Source organism: Emydura macquarii, unplaced genomic scaffold (assembly GCF_026122565.2).
Source record: "Emydura macquarii macquarii isolate MOO-44397 ecotype Brisbane River unplaced genomic scaffold, CSIRO-AGI_Emac_v2 contig_1253, whole genome shotgun sequence".
In the NCBI taxonomy this organism is placed as follows: Eukaryota; Metazoa; Chordata; order Testudines; family Chelidae; genus Emydura; species Emydura macquarii.
The window spans coordinates 82,241,581-82,263,210 of record NW_027131390.1 but is presented as its reverse complement, the minus strand read 5'-3'; the positions used below and the strand labels follow the sequence as shown (position 1 = coordinate 82,263,210).

The window sequence follows — 21,630 nt, the reverse complement described above, 5'->3', positions numbered from 1 at the left end:
TGTGAGCCTCGTCCTAACGTCCTCCCTGGAGCAGAAAAGGGGAATTTTGTTGGTTTTGGTTGTGGCAAAGGGTCCCATCTGGGAGTACCCCAGCATGGAAAGATGTTTCAAAATGTGCGGTCGTGAAGTTCCCACTCACAATGGTAATGGAAGTTGCGGCTCAGCACATCTGTCAGGACATTATTTATACCAGACAAGTGTGTTGCCTATAATGTGTTGCAGTCATCAGTTCCATAGTCGGACTGCTTCTTGACAAAGGGATAGGGATCTGGCTCTCCCATTTGTTCACATAAAATACTGTTGTCATGTTGTCTGTAAGGAATTGAATATGTTTACCCTGGAACAGGGGGAGAAACTTGTGACATGCATGTAGGATCACCCTCATTTCCAGGATATGTATTGCATTTCCATTGATATTTATCCATGCCTCTCTGGGGGACCACAGTCCTTGTGCTGCGTGGCCCTGCATGTGGGCGCCCGAGCCCACAAGCAAGACATCCATCATCAGGGTAGCGTCTGGACTGGGCTGGTGGAAGTGAATGCCCACCATAACCCTGGATGGGTTACGCCACCATGACAAAGGTGCGAGGGACCATTCAACGGCAGTAGGAGTCCTGCTGTGGGAGACCAAAGGTAGCTTGGTGTGTGCAGCACCTGCAGCTGATGTAGCGGTTCCAGTGGGGTTGGTGGTCAACTGTGTTCTGGGGGAACTCCAATAGCAGTTGGAGTTATGGGCTTGTCTAGATGTTTAGACTTTTTATCTGTCTTTGTCCATTTGAGCGCAGGAGCCGCTGAATATGCACGTGATTTCTCACCCAGCTGATCTTGGCTCGGGGCGAGAATGGCACTTAGAGGTGGTCCCTTTCAGGAATCTGCCCTTGTGCCTCTGACTATGTTTCTTGTGGTGTGTTTTAGTAGGTGCCGCCTGTGCCGTTGTAAGAGAAAATATTCCTTTTGTTTAGGTCTAAAATTTCCTCAGAGAAGGAGTGGTACATTTAAAAGAGTTCTTCTTTCCTACTTTTCTTTCCAATATACAGGTCATTTCCCAATTGTTATTTACTATTTTAAGGAAGGTTAAATGTTGGGCCTGTACTATTTAATATTATACATTGAGCATATAATTAGGGTAAAACAGTTTGTAGCATTTCCTAATAGGTGTACAACTATACCTGATGTATAAAAAGAATGGGTTAAAAAAATGCATATACTTACCTACATAATGTTGCTTTGGATCAAATTGCCAGATGTTTACAGTTTTATCCATTGAACCTGTTGCAAGTAATGGACTATCCGGTGCAAAGGCACAAGTTGTAACATATCTAGTAACAAAAGCAATTCAGATGAAATTTAAAATCACACATTAAATCATTTTCCTTGGTTAATATAGGAATATGCTGATTTCACACCTGTTATGTTGAGTTAAAGTGTGCAGGATGCTCCCAGTTTTCTGCAAACACAAAGTATTGCATTTGTTAGGTCAAACAGAAATAACAATCATAGTTAATCATTTATATTTATATAGCAATTTTTAATTCAAAGCACTTTACAAAGGTGGGGAAGCATAATTATTTCAATTCTGCAGATGGTATAACTGAGGCACAAAGAGGGAAAAAACTTGCCAAGGTCACATAGCAAGTCAGCATCAGACCTGAGAATAGAACTCAAATCTCCTGACTTGCATCCCTATGTTCAATTCAGTAGAACACAGCTATCCTTCAATGTATTTGGCAGACTGAAATGTAATATATTCAACTGACATTTCGAAAATTCTATATGGACTGATTACTCATCTGGATAAAAAAAAATTTCTTCCAAAATACTCAGATTAAGAACGTATCAGAGTGAAGTGATAACTGAAACTCAAATAGAATGTAGGGTGCAACCTTCAAATAAAACAAAAAAAACAGGATATGTAGCATCACAAGGATTACAAACTTGTGGTTTGCATATGTGGCCACTAGATGCTGCCACTCACAAAAACAAATCTTAAGGATTCCAATCCTTTAAATAATTATGTTTAAAAGTATCTCTCTAGTGTAGCACAATTCCTTTGACAGACATTGTCGGAATTTAAAAACCAAGAACAAGTTATTCTAATTGACCTATCAACTTTTCTGTTTTTCTCTCATACTTCTGAACTGTCCCTCATGAGGGATACGTCCCTTTTGTTAGACTGAAATTTACCTCCATCCCATGCAGACCTATTCTTCTTTCACTGTTATTACTATAAAACATATCAGAATTTTTTCTCTTCCTAATGTTTAAACAAGAACCCAAGGTTACAAAAATATTCCGTCAAATAATTTCTTCCTGTCATATTCAGTATTAAACTTTCCATTGCATTACATTTTTCCTGTATCTCTCAGTTTGTTATTGTCTCATTTTTGGATGCAGAAGGTTTAGAGTCTCTTTTCCCTTATGCTTCTTAACTATGTTTCCAGAAATTCAGAATATTCTGAGAATATGAAAAAAGCAAAATATTCTATAGTTGTGCTAGTGGTATTCACCTCTTATTTAAATCTCATAATTTAGCTGAAAATGATCTCCAGATTAATATTATAGAACTAAACAGAACACTGGAACAAATAAGATGGTTACTAACTTTCTGGAACTGTTGTTCTTCGAGATGTGTTGCTCATGTCCATTCCAAACTAGGTATTAGTGCACTGCGTGCACAGTCTGCCGAAAAGTTTTCCCTCAAGGTACCCACAGGGTCAGCTGTGGAGTCCCCTGGAGTCGTGCTTCCATGGCACTCTATGTAGGGCCCTGCCAACCTTTCCCTCCTCAGCTCCTTCTTCCCAGACAATTCCAACAATGGGGAAGGTGGGTGGGTTTTGGAATGGACATGAGCAATACATCTCGAAGAACAACAGTTACAGAAGGTTAGTAACCATCTTTTCTTCGAGTGCTTGCTCATGTCGATTCCAAACTAGATGATTCCCAAGCCATACCATAGGAGGAGGGGTCGGAACGCAAACTCCCATAGACTGCAGGACACTCTTCCAAATGCTGCATTGTCCCTAGCCTGCTGAGTAATCGCATAACGCATCGCAAAGGTGTGGATCAACGTCCACATTGCCGCTCTGCAAATGCCTTGGATTGGCACCTGCGCCAGAAAAGCTGCAGAGGATGCCTGCGATCTCATGGAATGGATTGTTAACGCAGGTGCTGGTACTTTCGCGAGGTCATAGCATGCCTTGATACACCAACGCTGCTGGTGCCAAGCTGGGGCTATCAGGATCACCTGATCTTCATCAGCACCCTGTGGACCACCAGAGTCGGCGAAAAGGCATAAAACAGCTGATTTGTCCACAGAATAAGAAACACCTCTCCTATATCTTGTACTTCCCAGAAAGTTCAGGCTCAGATTATGCTTTCAGTTACACCATTGTAAATCCAGAGTAACCTCACTGATTTGTGAATTTACACTGGTAAGGAGACAGGGCACAATTTGGTCCCAATATCTTTCCTTGGTATCACCTTGCCCATATTCTGATGAGGTCTCATTGTTTCAGGCCTGGGTGGGCACTTCAGAAAAATTGGCATTTGAATAGGTAAGGGACAATTACACTTGTATGAGACAAGAATTCCTAAACACATTTGATCTTAGGCACTGACTACACACCAAAGTTGTACTACCCTAACTACATAGGTAAAATATTCATCCTTCACCCTCAGCAAGATAGTAATTTTAATATTGTAAAAGACAAAAGTTAAGTACTATATACAGATGAATTAGGAAGGCTTTACCATAGTTTGCAATAGTGTTATTTCTACTGTCAAGCAAGAAGATGTAAAAAGGGATATAATATTAAAGAATGTTATTTCTTTACCATTCCCCTTGAATTGCCCATGTTTGTATATATAATATACAGTACTAAAGGATTTCTAACACCACTATTACTGATATAGGAAAATTCTAACTATTTTTCCTATGTCAATGATACGACAACACATAAGACTTACAAATTTCATCCACTTGTATATGTACAGATCTGCACATGCAGTGATGTGATTCTGTTGTACAGTACCAAGATAGGAAAAGAATCAAGTGTAAACAAAGGTGGTACAGGTGCGTGCATGTGTGCATGAGAGAGAGAGAGATTGAGATTGATTCTCTGGATTTTGACATGCATGAGTTCTTTCCCTCTCCCACTCCAAAAAATAAACACTGACGATGTCAGATCATATTTCCTATTTTTCTATCTTGAGAAGACAACATTTCAGGTGAAGAAGGGATATCAAATGAAAAAAAAAGTTCAGTAAACAATCTTGAATTATGCAGTACTTACAGTTTCATATATTATGATGGATTTGTCCACAGACCTTTAAAAAACACATTAAATTAAATGATGGCATAGAAAGAGATGAGAAAACAAACTGTGTAATAAGGAAAGCCAGAACAAACAAGATTTGCTAGCAGCAATAATGCAGATGTTAGACCTAGCAATCCTCTCCACTGAAATCTAGAGGTAGGGCTCGAGCATCTGTAGAGCAGCTTGAGGTACAACAAGAGAGAAGAGCAGTGGCTGAAGCTCCTCTCTCTCCAATAGGTTTCTGAGGCAGTGTATCTCTGCAATACATAAATCCATGGGCCTACCTAGTCCCCTCCCATATGTGTGATCCAAAAAGAAAATAACAAAAAAGAAAATTAAAAGAATCTTTGGCTCCCCAAAACAAAATAAACAACAAACAAAAACCCACCACAAAGGAAAATGACAAAGAAAGTTATCATCTTCTGGGATTTATGTTATAACTTTAATTACTGGTTAATCTACTACATTCTTTTTTCCCCCCCACCAAAAAGAGGTCATTTTCTTAGTTTAGAATTTTTTGTTAATAGAATGGAAATTAAAAGGGTGTATGACAAGTATTGTTGGACTGGTTATTTCAAGTTGCTACTTTGACAGTTCACAAGAAATAAGTAACTGTCCTTTCTTGTAAAACTATCCATAACTGTTTTCTCTCCCACCCTCATGCCTTTATACAATACTGATGTTACCAGAGATTGGATTTTTATACCTAACTGAAATAGACTTTGGCTAGCATCCTATCTTAATGCACAGTATTAATAGTTATCACTAGGGCCAGCATTATTTTATTTAAAATGACATGTACATTTCACAAATATAACCTCATTTTAATGCGATTTTGCATGCAGGGCTCCCATTAAGACTTACGGGGACTTAAACATACAAATGTCCATGTTCAGTAGTGAGAGGAAAGCATAATCTTAAATTATAGTCCTATATATAGTACTTAAAAACACTGAAGTGATACTCTGGGTAGCCAGAGTCCATTTTCAAGAGACTTCAACACCAATCTGGGATTTATTGCTAATTTCTGATGAAAATATTACTGAAAGGTTTTCTCATCTGAAACACGGTACAGGAGTCCTATGTAATCCTGAGAGAATTGTTCTGTTACTTCAATGCATAGCACTTATCACAACAGCATTAAAACTTAAGCTTGTGTGTACTGCCTTGCAAATCATACAAGATAACAGAGAAGTCACTGCCACAAAATAACTCCCCATAACTGGTGAAGTTTTTATCCATTGTTGACATGGAATGGAAGTTTCCATCTGTTTCCTGTGCTATTATAGAAAGAATATGGAGGGCAGTTTGAATTTTGCCTCAGATACAAAAAAACTAATATCAATAATAAGACGTTCATGTAAATAAGGGAACATTCCTTAAATACCAGACGAATCCACCCTCCACTAACATATTAAGATGAATATATTTATAAAATATTCTTTTAAACAGTAGGTATATCTTAAGTAGTGTTGCCAATATTCATATGGCATCAAAAATATGCCTGAAATATTGATAAGCACATCTCTTTACAATTAAAAAACTGTATTTCTTGGACAGATGACTAGGGAGGAGTAATAAAAATACTATTTGAACATGCAGAAGTGAAATCCGGAAGGCCAAAACACAACTGGAATTGCAGCTAGAAAGGGACTTGAAAGATAACAAGGATACCTATATTCTATAGGTATATTAGCAACAAGAAGGTCAGGGAAAGTATGTCCCCATTACAGAATGGGGGAGGCAACCTAGTGACAGATGATGTGGAAAAACCTGAAGTACTCAATGTTTTTTTTGCTTTTGTCTTCACTGCACTGAGCAGCACAGAATGGGGGAGGAAGTGAGCAGCCCTCAGTGCTCAAAGAACAGGTTCAGGACTATTTAGAAAGGCTGGACATGCATAAGTCCATGGGGCCAGATGCAATGCATCCAAGGGTGCTGAGACAGTTGGCTGATGTGATTGCAGAGCCATTGGCCATTATCTCTGAAAACTCGTGGTGATTGTGGGAGATGCTGGATGATTGGAAAAAAAAAATATAGTGCCCACCTTCAAAAAAGAGAAGGAGGAAATAGGGAATTACAGACAGGTCAGCCTCATCTCAGTCTCCTGAAAAATCATAGAGGAGATCTCAAGGAATCCATTTTGAGGCACTTGGAAGACAGGAACAGTCAGCATGGATTCACCAAGGGCAAGTCATGCCTGACCAACCTGATTGCCTTTTATGATGAGATGACTGGCTCTGTGGATGTGGGGAAAGCGGTGGACATGATATAGCTTGACTTTAGCAAAGCTTTTGATACGGTCTCCCACGCTATTCTTACCAGCAAGTTAAGGAAGTATGGGTTGGTTGGATGAATGGACTGTAAGATGGATAGAAAGCTGGCTAGATCCTTGGGCTCAACAGGTAGTGATCAACAGCTTGATATCTAGTTGGCAGCAGGTAACAAGCAGAGTAACCCATGGGTTGGTAGTGAGGCTGGTTTTGTTCAACATCTTCATTAATGATCTGGAGGATGGTGTAGATTGCACCCTCAGCAAGTTTGCAGATGACATTAAGATGGGGGAGTGGTAGATACGCTGGAGGGTAGAGATAGGATACAGAGTGACCTAGACCAGCGGTTCTCAACCAGTGGTACTTCGAAGAAGGCTGGGTGGTACGTGAGCCGTACCGCGCCGCCGAAAGTCGTCCCCCCCACCCTCCCACCCCCACGAAACCCTGCCGCCGAAAAGGGGCAAACGGCAGCAGGGTTTCGGCAGAGGGCATTGTTCCCCCCATGTAACCCTGCTGCCGCCAAAAGTCCCCCCCCACACCTTTTTTCCCCGAGTAGTACTCGGGGAAAAAAAGGTTGAGAACCGCTGACCTAGACAAATTGGAGGATTGGGCCGAAAAATATCTGATGAGATTGAACAAGGACAAGTGCAGAGACCTGCATTTAGGATGGAAGAATCCCATTCACTGCTACAGACTGGAGACTGACTGGCTGGGCAGCAGTTCTGCAGAAAAGGATCTGGGGGTTACAGTGGACAAGAAGTTGGATATGAGTCAACAATTTGCCCTTGTTGCCAAGAAGGCTAATGGCATATTGGGCTGCATTAGTAGGAGCATAGCCTTTCAATGGGAGCAGCAGGGGCAAAAAACCTAGCTGGCTTCAAAACTGAGCTTGATAAATTTATGGAGGGGATGGTATGATGGGACAGCCTAGTTTGGCAATTGACTGATCTTGGATTACTGATGGTAGATATGTCAATGGCCTGTGATGGGACGTTTGATGGCGTGGGTTCTGAGTTATTATAGAGAATTCTTTCTTGGGTGTATGACTGGTGAGTCTTGCCCACATACTCAGGGTTTAACTGATGTCCATATTTGGGGTCAGAAAGGAATCTTCCCCCAGGGGAGTTTGGCAAAGGCTCTGGGGATTTTTTGCCTTCCTTTGTAGCATGGGGACGGTTCACTTGCTGGTGGATTTAAAGTCTTTAAACCATGATTTGAAGATTTTAATAACTCAGTCATAGGTTAGAGGTTTATTACAGGAGTGGGTGGGTGAGGTTCTGTGGCCTGCATTGTGCAGGAAGTCAGACTAGATGAGCATACTGGTCCCTTCTGCCCTTAGAGTCTATGAGATCGACTGAAGTGATTATTCCCCTCTATTCAGAGCTGGTGATGCCACATTTGGTGTATTGTGTCCAGTTTTGGACACAGAAAGGATGTGGACAAATTGGAAAGAGTCCAGAGGAGGGCAACAAAAATGATTAGGGGGCTGAAGCATATGACTTATGTGGAGGGGATGAGGGAACTGGGCTTGTTTAGTCTGCAGAAGAGAAGAATGAGGGGGGATTTGATAGCAATCTTTAACTACCTGAAAGGGGGTTCCAGGAAGGATGGAGCTAGGCTGTCCTCAATGGTAGTAGATGACAAAACTAGGAGCAATGGTCTCTCTCAAGTTGTAGTGGGGAGGTCTAGGTTGCATATTAGGAAAAGCTTTTTCACTAGAAGGGTAGTGAAGCACTGGAATGAGTTACCTGGGGAGGTGGTGGAATCTCCATCCTTAGAGGTTCATAAGACCTGGCTTGACAAAGCCCTGACTGCAATGATTTAGTTGGGGTTGGTCCTACTGTGAGCAGGGAGTTGGACTAGATGACCTCCTGAGGTCCCTCCCAATCCTAATCTTCTGTGATTCTATGATTTATGCACAAAACACTAGCATTTGTACATGCAAACTGTGGATTTGTACATGTATATATATAGTAAACTTAAGTTTTTGTGATGTGCCCACAAATATTGTGGGTAATTCTTGGAAAAGTACAGAAATCTGACATTAGAAAAACACTTTGTAGGGTTTTCCCTCCATCCTCCCTCCAAAAAAGAAAGTGAACTCCTTTGGGTAGTTAAATGTTATACATCTTATTCCACCAGATTCTAGAGTATCATTATAATACATATATCATTTTCAAACTCTGTATATATGTGTACAAATATACATTTTACAAAGGAAACATTTTAAAACAGTGATTTTTAAAAAAAGTTCTAGGCCACTGTTTATATTATCTTCATGTAAAAGTGTAGATAAGTGTCCAGAAAAGCTTTTCATATACCAAAACTGAAATTGAGTTCTCTCCCCCTTCAAACACTCTCACCCTATTCCTTAGTAATTTTTTAATTAAGTGAGACTTTGTCTAAGAAACACTTTGGTGCTTAAAAACAAAAACTCAATTTCCACTTCAGAAGAGGGAGATAAATGTATAACTAAGCATAGCCATCTACTATAAAATTTAAACAACTAAAATTAAGTGAAACTGCTTACCCTGAGACTAACATCTTCCCATCATAAGAAAAAGCACAAGCCAGAACTGGGGCGGAATGTCCACTCAACGTGTATTCACATTTTAATTCACAACCTACAACACAATTAGCAAAAAGTTGAACATCATTTTACTAAACTTTTTAACCAATCATTTTCCTTGAAAATTTCCTTGAAATTCCTTAAAAATATTTTGATTTATTATTTTAAAAGGATTGAAAACCTGAGAGCTTGATATAGTGCAACTGTGAGGCCAGGCTGTCAACAGCATAAAAAGACAGCAGGAATCACGGGGACGTAGTAGCACACCCTCTGTTCTTTGGCCAGGCCTCTTGTGCCACAGTGTGAAAGAAGGGATGACACAAGAGCTGTTACTATGGCTCTACTCTGCCTGAGAATTCCGAGTTAAACTGGCTCTGTGGCTGTTTTATGCCACCAAAGCAAGTTCATGGATCAGGCCTCATACCATAATGCACGCACATTACAGGGTCATTAGGATTGCATAGGCAACTAACTTTAGTATTTCCTCACTTCTGCCTGCTTTACTTTGAAATCTTAACATTATTTTAAAATAGATTTTCTTATGGAATATATAATTATATTTTTATACAATTAAGTATCTACACATAAGCCCACATATGTACAGAACACATACAAAGAAGAGAGAGAGGAGGTTTTTTTCTTCTTATTTAAAATGGTTTTAGAACTCTGAGTCCAGTTTCTACTGGACAGTATCTAAATCACAAAGCTGCCTCCCAGACCACATATATTTGTTGCAGTTTTAGCAGAGGTCAAGGATTTATTGGGAAAATGAGTATGAAGATTGAACTACTTTCATTCCTAGCTATGGATCAACTTTAGTTCAGGACTGAGGCACATTGAAAAGATGGTGGGGTAATGAATACCATTAGTGTTTGCATTGTACCTCTTTGGGAAGGATTAGAGAAGACTCTGGTCTCCAGCAGGTCAGCCCCGCACCTTTTAACAGTTGTACACTCAACCAAATTACTGTTGGTTTCCAACAAATAAAAAATTTACTCTTGTATAATAAAGTGTGCAACATAATAATGTATCAGCTTTTATGTGGATTTGTAACATACTGTAACTTAATCAGTTAAAAACTTTTATAAATAAAGAAGTTAAACAAGTCTTGATCCCGCACAGTGCTGAGCCCTCTGACTTTGCTCTAGCAAAGCACTTAAGCAGGAGCTTAACTTTAAGCATGTGATTAGTCTCCCTAACTTTGAACCTATAATCTTGAGCTATATGAGCTTATTAGCACTAAACTGTAACTAAATAGTTTTAATTTTGAATAAAAAGAAAATTATTGCCATACATACCTAAGAAATCAGTAAATGAAATAAGCCAAAGCTTGATCTGGTTATCCTGACCACAAGATGCCATTCGGAAGTATCTGGATTCTTGTTCTCCATCTGATAAAATGAATATGTTTCAACACGGATCAGACGCACTGAAATATTTTAATACTTCAATTTGAAAATTAGCTTCTGTATTTCTAATACCATTTTAAAGTGTTGATAAAATAACTGCAAAATCATAAATTAAATAGCAGATATCATATTAAAATGTTTTTCATGAATAGTATAGGTGGAAGAAACCCAAAACTGAGCAACTGTGACAACAAGAATGAGATAGATAAAGATTAAGATAAATCATACATCAGAGAAATTAAGGGACTGGACTAGATGGCCTGCTGAATTCCCTTCCAGTCCTACACTTCTATGATAATTGAAGTAAAATGTCTACCTAAAAAGGATACCATATAACAAGGGGACAATGGAGAGCATGGTCCTTTCAGACAAGAATTTCAATTTTCAAATTAAATGTACAGTAAATACAAAGAAGGTAAAACCATTAAACAGATCCTTGCATTTTTTATTGTGTGCTTATTCACCAACTGCAGTAATTCACAAAGGGCCTACCAGTCATTAGTACAAATTAGCAAGGTTATGCTTTATTTGAAAAAGGTGAAGTATATGGAAGATCAAGATCTAGAAATAGATTCTGGTGACACCAATTTACTGTGATGATACAATTTTGTGATAAGCCTCGCAATACAAAATAACTGTGGGGCTTTTTTTTGTTTTCAAAACATACTCTGTACATAAAGTTGCCAGTTTGTTTTCCCTAGTTTTCCTTTTTTCCTTCCTCTTCCTACTCAAATTGTTGACTATTTGAAGATGGGTTGATTAAAATGGATAATAAAGGTTGTTTCTTTTTTTGTGTTGGGAGAAGTGAGAGAGCCTTTAAATATGGACGTATGACTGTTCTTTCCAGTTCAGCAGTTCTCAAACTTTAAAACCTAATGTATATATGTAAAATTCAAGAGTACTTGACATATTTTCATAAGTATAATCAGTTTAGTTTAAAAGGGTTCATTGTCTAATACAGTGTTTCTCAATTAAATTTGGCCACGGAACCCTTTTGAACTCTATGAATAATTGTGGAACACAAACAACTAGGTCGTTTCTCAGTTAAATTACACTTATACTCCATACCCTCCGCCGAAAAATCCGGGACATCTTCCCTTTTTGGGCGGCGTGGAGAACAGCGGCGCAGGGAACAGCTGATCGGCGGCGCGGAGAACAGCTGCTCGCAGAACCCTAACAAGGTTCCCGTGGAACCCCAGGGTTCCATGGAACACCAATTGAGAAACACTGGTCTAATAAATGAACCCATCTACCACCTGACTGCAACCCAGTACCATAGTTTGAGAAATGCTGGTCCAGTTATTACAGATAAAAGACAATTAAAACAGTGCACATGAAAGAAGTCTGTCCTTTTAAAATGCAATGCCAATCAGTGCATTCCATTTCCGAGTATTCTCAGATTTTGAGAAGTGTTCGGAGGCAGCTGTAATGGTATGATAAAATTGCTCCTAAATAATAAGTGATCAGCCCTGACTGAGGGCTAGGTAGCAAGTTTGTTTTAAATACTGTATATAACTACTATTCTGTACATTAAAAAATAATGGGCAAAATTCCCCAATAGTGTTATAATAGGTAACTTCAATAACGTAAGTGGGAGTTATATCTGAAGGTGAAACTCTGCCTGTAGCTAGTTAATTTGTCTCCTGAAGAAGTTGAATGTAGTCCAGTGTGAATGGTTGAGAAATCTAAAAACAAGTCACGCTCCTTTACTGACTGTTGAAATACATGTCTCCTTGGCAACCGTTTTCTTAACTTGTGTTTTTTCAGTCTTCTAAAACTTTGTGCCTCATTTAAGATGATGTCTTGCGTTTTCATTAATTTTAATTTTGTATAAATCTTTCACAAACAATTTGTCATAAACCTTGACATTTCAAAACCAATCTGTATGCAGTGGGTTTTGGGAGTAAAAATTATTTTTGAAAATCCAAATATTCAAGAGTAGGAAATTTTAAGCATATGTTTATAACTTCTAAATAGTTCCAAGTCTAAAGGGTTTCTCCTGCCCTTATGTAAGCATTGTTTAATTAAGATTTTCATATGATATTAATTAAAAAGTGGCACTTTAACTGGATAGTTAAAAGGATGCAATGATAGACCAAATTCTGGAGACAGGAATACTATTTTCCAGGAGAATGGCTGGGTTCAACTCTGGGGAGGCATGAAGGAGTGGTACCTATGTGTACGTACAAGACTGTGGCGAATGTAGAAAAATCAGAGAAATGGCCCAGGTGACCAAGTTAAATTTATTCTTTTGCCCAGCTTTGTTTTAAATCTTGGAAAAATTAGGTGAAAGTTTCTCCTATGCAGCCTTAACATGTATTCCCACGACCTACACCGAAGCTAACGTCCTGTTCTGAATTAAATCCAGTACAGCCCAATCAACTTCAATGGAGTTATGTGGGGAAGTAAGTCAGAGCAAAATTTTGTCCTAGTTTTCCTTAATAATGGAAGCATTTATAGGGTACTGGGCCCAAATCATAATCTCAGATCTAAAATCCATGAACTGTGCATAACCTCAGATGCAGTTTTGAACTTTACGGCTTTCATCTATTTGTACAATGGGCTGAGCCAAAGCCTTGGATCCAAACATCCCTGAATTATAGACAAATTTTCACATAGGCAGTTTGGGCCTATTATTTGTTTCCAAATATTAGGTACAACCGGACTGAGGTTAGATCCTCAGTCTGGTTTATGGCCCCTCTTCTCCACAGAGATGACACAAAAGGCCTGCAAATGTCCAGCAGAGAATTCCTCTGTTGAGGAGTATTTCCTACTTAGTGCTGCAGTTTGGTCTTGCACCTCGACCCTCTTTGCCATAGCAATGCTCCATCAGCAGTCTTTTAAGTATCCTGTGACAGCAGCACAATACATTCCTGCCCACCAGATGTTGTCAATTTGGTCAGGGCAAGGGCTGGCCCTGAGAATCATAAACCCAGAACAAGGCTTCATAAGGCCTCCTCCCTCTATCCCCCATGTTGATTGGAGATACAGCGCAGGAAGGAATCTGCCCATTATTTTAACCATTATTGTTTCTGTCTCTTCTGTGCCATACTAACATCCAAAGGCTCAAATCTGCAATGTGCTAGGTACTCTAGCTTTGATCCAGCAAAGCATGTGCTTAAATCTTTACTGGATTGGGGCCAGAGCACATCTTGAAGGATCAAACCCTAAAGCAGGTAGTGTTATTGAGGAGGGGAGGAGTATTCAGAGTGTTTGTTTTAAAAGCAGTGCATAATGCACAGCATTCTGCCCTCCCCTAATATCAAGAAAGCCAGTCAGGGAAACCCTGTCAGAAACCCAATAACTGTGCAAAATACAATTGCTGATGTGGAGAAAGGAGTGCTCTCATTGCATTTCCCATAATGGTGGTCACAGACAATGCCTTATCTTCATTAGGTGAAAAAGATGTGTTCTTAACTCATCTTAGCTAACACAAGCTAAAGTCCAAGTAAACAAAAGGCACTTCAGTTTTAACACAAATTAGCAAGTTGAGGGAAACTTTAGGCTCCCCGGTCTTTATCTCAGCCTGCTAATTTGTGTTAATGCTACACACTGCCTTGTCTTCACTAGGATGTTACTTCATGTTAGTTACCTCAGTTAGTGAATGTGTAAAGAACACATCTCTTTTCCTAGATTAAGTCTTCACTGCCAAAACAGATGTGTGATTTTTTGTTTTCTTTACAGTGAGATACCTAATCCACATTAGTTATCTCATTTTGAAAATACACAGTGAAGAAAGACATAGTCCTAGTGAAGACAAAGCTGTAGTAAACTCTGACTTGAGGTGAAGGAGTGACCCACAATTTTATATTATTAAAGAGGTATTAAGTTTTGTTTGTCAAGCACTTTGGGATTCCCTGGAGTATGAAGAAATTGTGAAAACCAACTATATTCTATCAAATCCCTAGAGAAATAAAATCTTTATTCTCCATCTATAAATTATAAAAAAAGAAAGCAGTTAAAATTAGAATGGTTAATACAAATTATGCACACTTTTCATTTTACAGATCAGTAATAATATTGCTACTAAATCTGTTTTCAGCATGTTACTCTGGTAGATTTTGAGACTCATTTTCAGTATTCCCTTTTTAACTACTGAGATTTTTAAAGCTTAGGATGCTTGAATGTAAATAAAAGCAAAAGCACACAGTTTTCTATTCTGCAATTGCAGGTTAACCACACAATCCTTACCATGATGAGAAGCAAGAGCTATTTATAAGTGGATTCAATTCTAAGAAGCCAATTAGTAAACAACCACAGGGAAGTGAGATAATTTGATGTACTTGGCAGGATGGAAATAGAAGAATGGCTTTTAGTGATTTTCCCAAATGAGAAGAAAACCATCTACAGTGCATCACTGTCAGAATGAAAAGAAAGAAACTGTAATGATAACATGTATGTCTTAGAAATAGATGACTCAGAAAAAAAATCAAAATGAAATCTGTATCAACAAAAATAAAGATTCACCACAAGATTCTAGAGGAGAAAAGAGAAGTACTGAACTGTAGGCATCCTAAACAACAATGTAGACTATTAAACCATATATTTTATACACTAGTTTGTGTGTTGGAAAAAACCACCTTCCACTTAACCAGTTGATTATTCAAATATAACAAAAGAAGTTAAATTTATCATATCAAACCTAATTTCTTCCACAGCAATTAAAATCTATATTTTCTGGGAAAAGAAGTGTCTAGATTCTAATCAACCATAATTAAATTCAATTTAAAGAAAACAGAAGAATCATCTCTTATGAATAGCCTAATGGGTAACGAATAATCAGAAACTTTGGTTTCATGGGTAGTTCTGCTCTGAGTTAGGAAGATGAAGAAACTCAGTTTAAAAAAATATTTTATTTTCATTATACTGGTAAGCACTGCTTTTATGGTTTTGTAACCTTTTAAAAGCTTCCAGTAATACTGAAAGTTTCAACTATTACTAATAAAAAATAAATAAAACTAAGAAAAAATATAAACTGCCAATAACATTTCTTTTAAGCAAAATTACAATCAGTTTTCAAACTGAACCACTGGGAACAGCCAACAAACTAATTTGTACTCTCAGGCAGGGAAATGGACATTTTCTTGCCCATATCTCCCTTCCAGAGCAGAACTAACAGGAGGTAGCATTGCTGGTGGCACAATTTTTAAATATACAAAGTAATCTCTTTTTTGGAATATTTTCTTTCCAAAACCACGGCTCCTATGCTTTCCTTTCTCTGAGGGTGTAATTCTTGTTCATAACTGAGTTTTCTAGGAGTCTTTCCCCTGACCAAGGTCCAGAGATTTTATTTAAACATCAAGTCCCCTTCCTCTATCATGCCAGAATAATTCAATGCTGTCCCTGAGAACTCGGAAATTATTCTCCTTATTACTGCCCACGTACCTTTCAGTGATTGATTTGGTATTATCAAATCACTAAAACCTTTCATTCAGGAGCATATGATCACTTTCTGCTTTCTTAACTTTCTCCTGTCTCTGTTTCTTTGCAGCAGGTGATAGTTAGAGCTTTCTGTAGAATGTTATCCTTAAATATAACCAATGCTGTTTGGTAGTCAAACATGCTTACTTTAGAATCATGATTCTTTGGCATTTTTAAAAAATCCAATTAATACTTCAACAAAAACAGAGCCTGGTATATTTGTGAACTTTCAAAACAGAACTTTATTTACCACTACACTGAAAGGTCACAGAAAAACTATGGACCGTGGCTTCATAAATAGATCTAAAAAAGCTGAAATAAAAAAATCGATGAGATTATTAAGGCCGGTTACATGCTAATAAATTATTGCCACTGAAACTAAGGCTCCTGTTTGATGCTATGGCCCCCCACAAAAACAGGCTGTTATTTATGTAGTTTTCTAGCTCTTTATGAAATAAGTTTTTAATATCACTGTTTCTAAATAAAAATGTCCACTCTTCTGTGTTAGCCTTTCAACCTACCAGACACTTTTGAATTTAAGGGCTTCAGACCTTTGTCATTCTTCTGAATTCATTTCTATTTGTGGACTTCTGCTGGTTAGGTAAGTACTGTTACCTCCACTGTTCAATGGTCACACAACTATACCACACATCTCTTCATCGTCTTCCTTCATAAATGATGCAATGAATCCTGGTTTGGGTAGGATTTGAAAAATCTACTTGCTTAAGTCAAGTACAAAGCTTTCCCTGGCAAGTATAGGAATCTAAGAGATCAATTTAGGTATAAATTACATTTTCATGTATAAATAAGTTAAGTTTCTAGCTACTGCCATTCTAAAGATAACCTTGCAAATACAAACTGAATAAAAATCAGTGTAGCGTTGTCTTTCTCAGGGCTGGATCCAGGCATGAACAGTGTAGGCCCAAGCCGAGCCTCAGCTCCTGCAATTATGTCAGAATCTCAGATTTAATTTTTTTTAAAAGTTTCTATCCCTCTTGGTTATGAACAAAAGCTTGAAAATATGAACACAGCATAATAGATGTAGTTGTGTCTGCCTAAATCTGTAGTTAGCCTGACCCAATAGTGCTAAAAAGTTTGAATGGCCCCATATATTTCAATGGGGTGTTAACTATAGGACTCATTATGCCACCATCATCCCAGCAGAGAAATCTGTGCATGGCAGCAGTAGTTGTCTTAGCCTTTTCACCACCCAACTGATGCATCTGGCTGCAGGGATAAGCACCAATGAGGCAAAGCCTTCCTGCTGCCACCTCTGCCTCTCCTTAGAAGGGGATGAGGACCACTATCACTTCAAGTAAGGAGCAGGGCCACAGCAGACCCCACATCACGCCCCAGAATGACTTAATCCACTTCGGCTCTGACTCTGCAGACAGGCATTTCCAAATGCCTCTGCTGCAGCTCACAATTTTACCAAGCAACAGCAGAGTGAAAACAGCAAGACTTTGGTCAGTTTCACCGCTGTTATTCAGAACCTAGGAGAAAGCAATGAAACTATCAAGAAAGAGAGGGCAGGACTGAGGTAGGAGAAAAGGGTTTAAAAGCCCAACACAAAGCAATCAAGAGGAGCTAGCAAACAGGGGGTAGCATGGTTTGGAAAGGCCATCTCACCAATGCCAGCTCCTCCACCTGCATCTAAATCCAGACAGAGAACCTGACCATGGATGCCTCTGCCCAAGTCCTGGTGTGGATTCGTAGAGACTGTGGCCTGCACTTCCCTGTCACAGAAAGCTCAGCTGAGGAGATCATCCTGGGGAGAGGTGTCTACTGGTAGAATCTCTCAGGAAGCAGGTGGGAGTGTGACAGGAGGTGGCTTGGCTGAGGAGAATCCATAAAAAATGAGGAGTTCATTGAAAACATGGATATAGAGACCTCCAAGGTTCAGGAAGCAATCCAGCTGGAGAGGACTGCAGTAGCTCCACCCGGGAGGAGGAACGCTATATTTCAGGAAAGATGTGGACAAGCAGGAGGAAGTTCAGAAAAGAGCAACAAAAATGATTAAAGGACTAGAAAGCATGATCTATGAGGGAAGATTTTAAAAACTGGATTTGTTTAATCTGAAGAAAAGATCAAGCAGGGATATATAACAGTTTTCAAGTACATAAAAGGTTGTTACAAAGAAGAGGGAGAAGAACTGTTCTCTTTAACCTCTGAGGATAAGACAAGAAGCAGTGGGATTAAATTGCAGCAAGGTCGGTTTAGATTGGACATCAGGAAAAATTTCCTAACTGTCAGGGTAGTTAAGCACTGGAATAAATTGCCTAGAGAGGTTGTGGAATCTGCATCACCGGAGATTTCAAGAGCAGATTAGACAAACATCTAAATACTTAGTCCTGCCTTAAGTGCAAGGGACTGGACTAGATGACCTCTCGAGGCCCCTTCCAGTCCTACAATTCTATAGTCAGAGACCACCCTGGCTGCACCGGAGGATCTTTAAAAACCTGAAACTCAAAAAACAGTCATAATAAAGAGAGGAAACTAGGTCAAATTACAAAGGATTAATATTAAAAAAAACCACAAAAACCACAACAGAAGCACATAGGGATAAAATTAGATAGCCAAGGCAAACAACAAGATTAAGGGACATAATGGATAACAAGAAAACATTTTACAAATACATGAGAAGCATGAGAAAACCAAGAAGAGGGTAGGCCCATTATTTAATGAGGAAGAAAAGACAGGAACAGAAAATACAGTAATGGCTGAAGAGTTAAATGTCTTTTTTGTTTCAGGTTTCATCAAAAAAGTTAGCAATGACTGAACGACTGACAGTGAATATCAGCATAAATGGGATAAGATTTGAGGCTAAAATAGGAAAAGAACACATTTAGAATTACTTAGACAAGATGGATGTCTTCAAGTTGGCAGGACTTGATAAAACATATCCTAGAATACTTAAAGAACTCACTGAAGAGATCTCTGAGCCATTAGTGATTATCTCTGAAAATTCATGGAGGACAGGAGAGACCCGAGGACTGGAAAAATATAGTATTTATTTATAGAAAGGAGAATAAGGGCAACCCAGGGAATTATAGAATAGTCAGTTTAACTTTGGTACATAATGGAACAAATAATTAAATAATCAATTTGTCAGCAGTGCACCTAGAAGAAAGTAAAGTGATAAATAACAATCAACATGGATTTGTCAAGAACAAATTATGCCAAACTAATATCGTTCTTTAACAGGGAACATGCTTTGTGGATGGGGGGAAGCGGTAGACGTGAAATATCTCATCTTTTGTAAGGCTTTTGATATTGTCTCACGTGACCTTCTCATAAACAAACTAGAGAAATAAAGCCTAGATGAACGTACTATATAAACGTTTATAAAGTGAGTGCACAACTGACTGGAAAAGGGTACTCAGAGAGTACTTATCAACAGTACATAATCAAGTTGGAAGGGCATATTGTGTGGGATTCCGCAGGGATCTGTCCAGTTCAATTCAATATCTTCATAAATGATTTGGATAATGGCATAGAGAATACACTTATAAAGTTTGCAAATGATACAAAGCCAGGAGGGGTTGCAAGCGATTTGGAGGAGGCATTAGAATTCAAAATGATCTTATGGAAATGGTCTGAAACAAACAGGATAAAATTCAATAAGGACAAATGCAAAGTACTACACTTAGGAAGGAATAATCAATTGCATATATACAAAATGGGAAATGACTGCGTAGGAAGGAGTGGTGCTGAAAAGGATCAGGGCTTATAGTGGATCACAAACTAAATGAGTCAACAATGTAATACTATTGGGAAAAAAGCAAACATCATTCTGGGATGTATTAGCAGGTGCGTTGTAAGCAAGACACGAGAAGTAATTCATCCCTCTACTCAGCACTGCTAAAGCCTCAACTGGAGTACGGTGTCCAGTTCAGCGCACCACATGTCAGGAAAGATGTGGACAAATTGGAGAAAGTCCAGAGGAGTGCAAAAAATGATTAAAGGTTGAGAAAACATGACCTATGAAGAAAGACTGAAAAACGTGTTTAGTCTACAGAAGAGAAGACTGAAGGTGGACATGATAACAGTCTTCATGTAGGTAAAAGATTTTTATACACAGGAGGGTGATAAATTGTTCTCCTCATCTGATGAGGACAGTACAAGAAATAATGGTTTTAAACTGCAGAAAGGGAGACTTAGATTAGAGATTAGGAAAAATGTAACAACTACAAGAGTAGTTAAGCACTGGAACAAATTACCTAGGTGGTTGTGGAATCTCCGTCATTGGACTTTTTAAGAATACTTGCCTCAATGCAGGGGACTGGACTAGATGGCCTATCGAGGTCCCTTCCAGTCCTACACTATGATTTCTATGCCGATGTTACTTTCAAGGTGCTGTTTCTGCTGCTTGAAGAAAAACTGAAATGGAGCAAGGAGGATGGGGATAGAGTAGCAGAGAGACTACCCCCTTTTGACAGTGCAAACAGTCTTTACGGAACAGGAAGGGTAGCAAAGATCCTCCTCCCTCACAGCAGCCAGGAGACTCTGGCCCTGATTCAGGAAAGTAATAAATGGGAAATCAATGCACCCTAAGCATCTAGTTAAGTGTTCTCCTCAGTCAGGACCTCTGTGGATAGAGGACACAGAAAGGGCCATGTCTCCCCCAGCAGCCAGGAGGGCAGAGGAGCTTCAAATGTATTAGACATGTGCTAACTAGAAGCTTATCTGAAAGAGGGAATCCCCACTGTGGGTTCAGGGAGAATATTCTGTTCAAAATTCCAGCATCCTGCTTCTCCCAACAGACCTTGGACCTAACTCTGCCCCCACTATTACATATACCTGTGCCTAGCAGGTTTAATTATCCAGCTAGTAGGGGTCTATAAAGTTTTCAAACTCTAAACTTGACAATATAATCAGCAATTGAAAGAACTGATAAAAATGCTGGACAGCTTATTGGCTGAGCTTTACACTCAATTTGACGGCATTTTTCTGTTTGCCTGCCAGTATATCCATCTGTCTGTAACATGATTATCTTTTGAATGCACCATCCAATCAATTTCAACATTTCAGGCAATGTATTAGGCATTAATGGCTGAACCCTACCGATTTTGGGGGAAAATGGAAAACCAAAATGGGAGGCACATGTAGCCCTTCTTGAGCACCGCAACAGCCTCAAGCAGCTCTGCAATTGTCTATAGATCAAACAACTGGTTGATGGCACCCATTAGTACCTTCCAACATAACAATAGCCATCTCATATCTGTTCATCCTCCCAATATAGGTTAGCATGTTATTCCGTGAATGATTTCACTCCCAGCCAGAAAGAAGAATAGTAGGGATGGAGGATGTACAGGGTGCCATGGGGGAACGGGCCATGCAAACAACCACTGGCATGCGAAAGGGAAGTGAATGGGGAATTTGGGGTACACAGTCTTTAGTACTGGGGGAAGAGAGAAATGGAAGACAGAGTCCTTGGCATGATGGGGAAGAGGAAAATGGGGAAAAGGAAGTCATGTGGATTCAGAGTCCCTGCCATGGGGGAGAAGGGGAGACTGCTGTGGGGGGATGAGGAAATGGGGTAACACACAAAACCCATGCGATGGGACAGGAAAAGAGGGGAGCCTGGTCTGGGTGGAGGGGATCCACAGAGCCCCTGCCAGGAAGGGGTAAGGTGAGAGTGG

At 39.2% G+C, this 21,630-nt stretch overlaps 1 protein-coding gene across 4 annotated transcripts in view; it reads right to left on the bottom strand.

Moving 5' to 3' along the window:
* The window catches only part of WDSUB1 (WD repeat, sterile alpha motif and U-box domain containing 1), a 63,335-nt gene that overhangs the window by 31,910 nt on the left and 9,795 nt on the right, over positions 1–21,630 (bottom strand). For all 4 annotated transcript variants that reach the window (XM_067549408.1, XM_067549410.1, XM_067549409.1 and 1 more), the window contains 5 exons: positions 10,457–10,549; positions 9,120–9,213; positions 4,293–4,326; positions 1,407–1,447; positions 1,213–1,319 (listed from right to left, as the gene is read on the bottom strand). In XM_067549408.1, the coding sequence (XP_067405509.1) occupies positions 1,213–1,319; positions 1,407–1,447; positions 4,293–4,326; positions 9,120–9,213; positions 10,457–10,549 (369 nt within the window). The remainder of the gene's footprint in view (positions 1–1,212; positions 1,320–1,406; positions 1,448–4,292; positions 4,327–9,119; positions 9,214–10,456; positions 10,550–21,630) is intronic.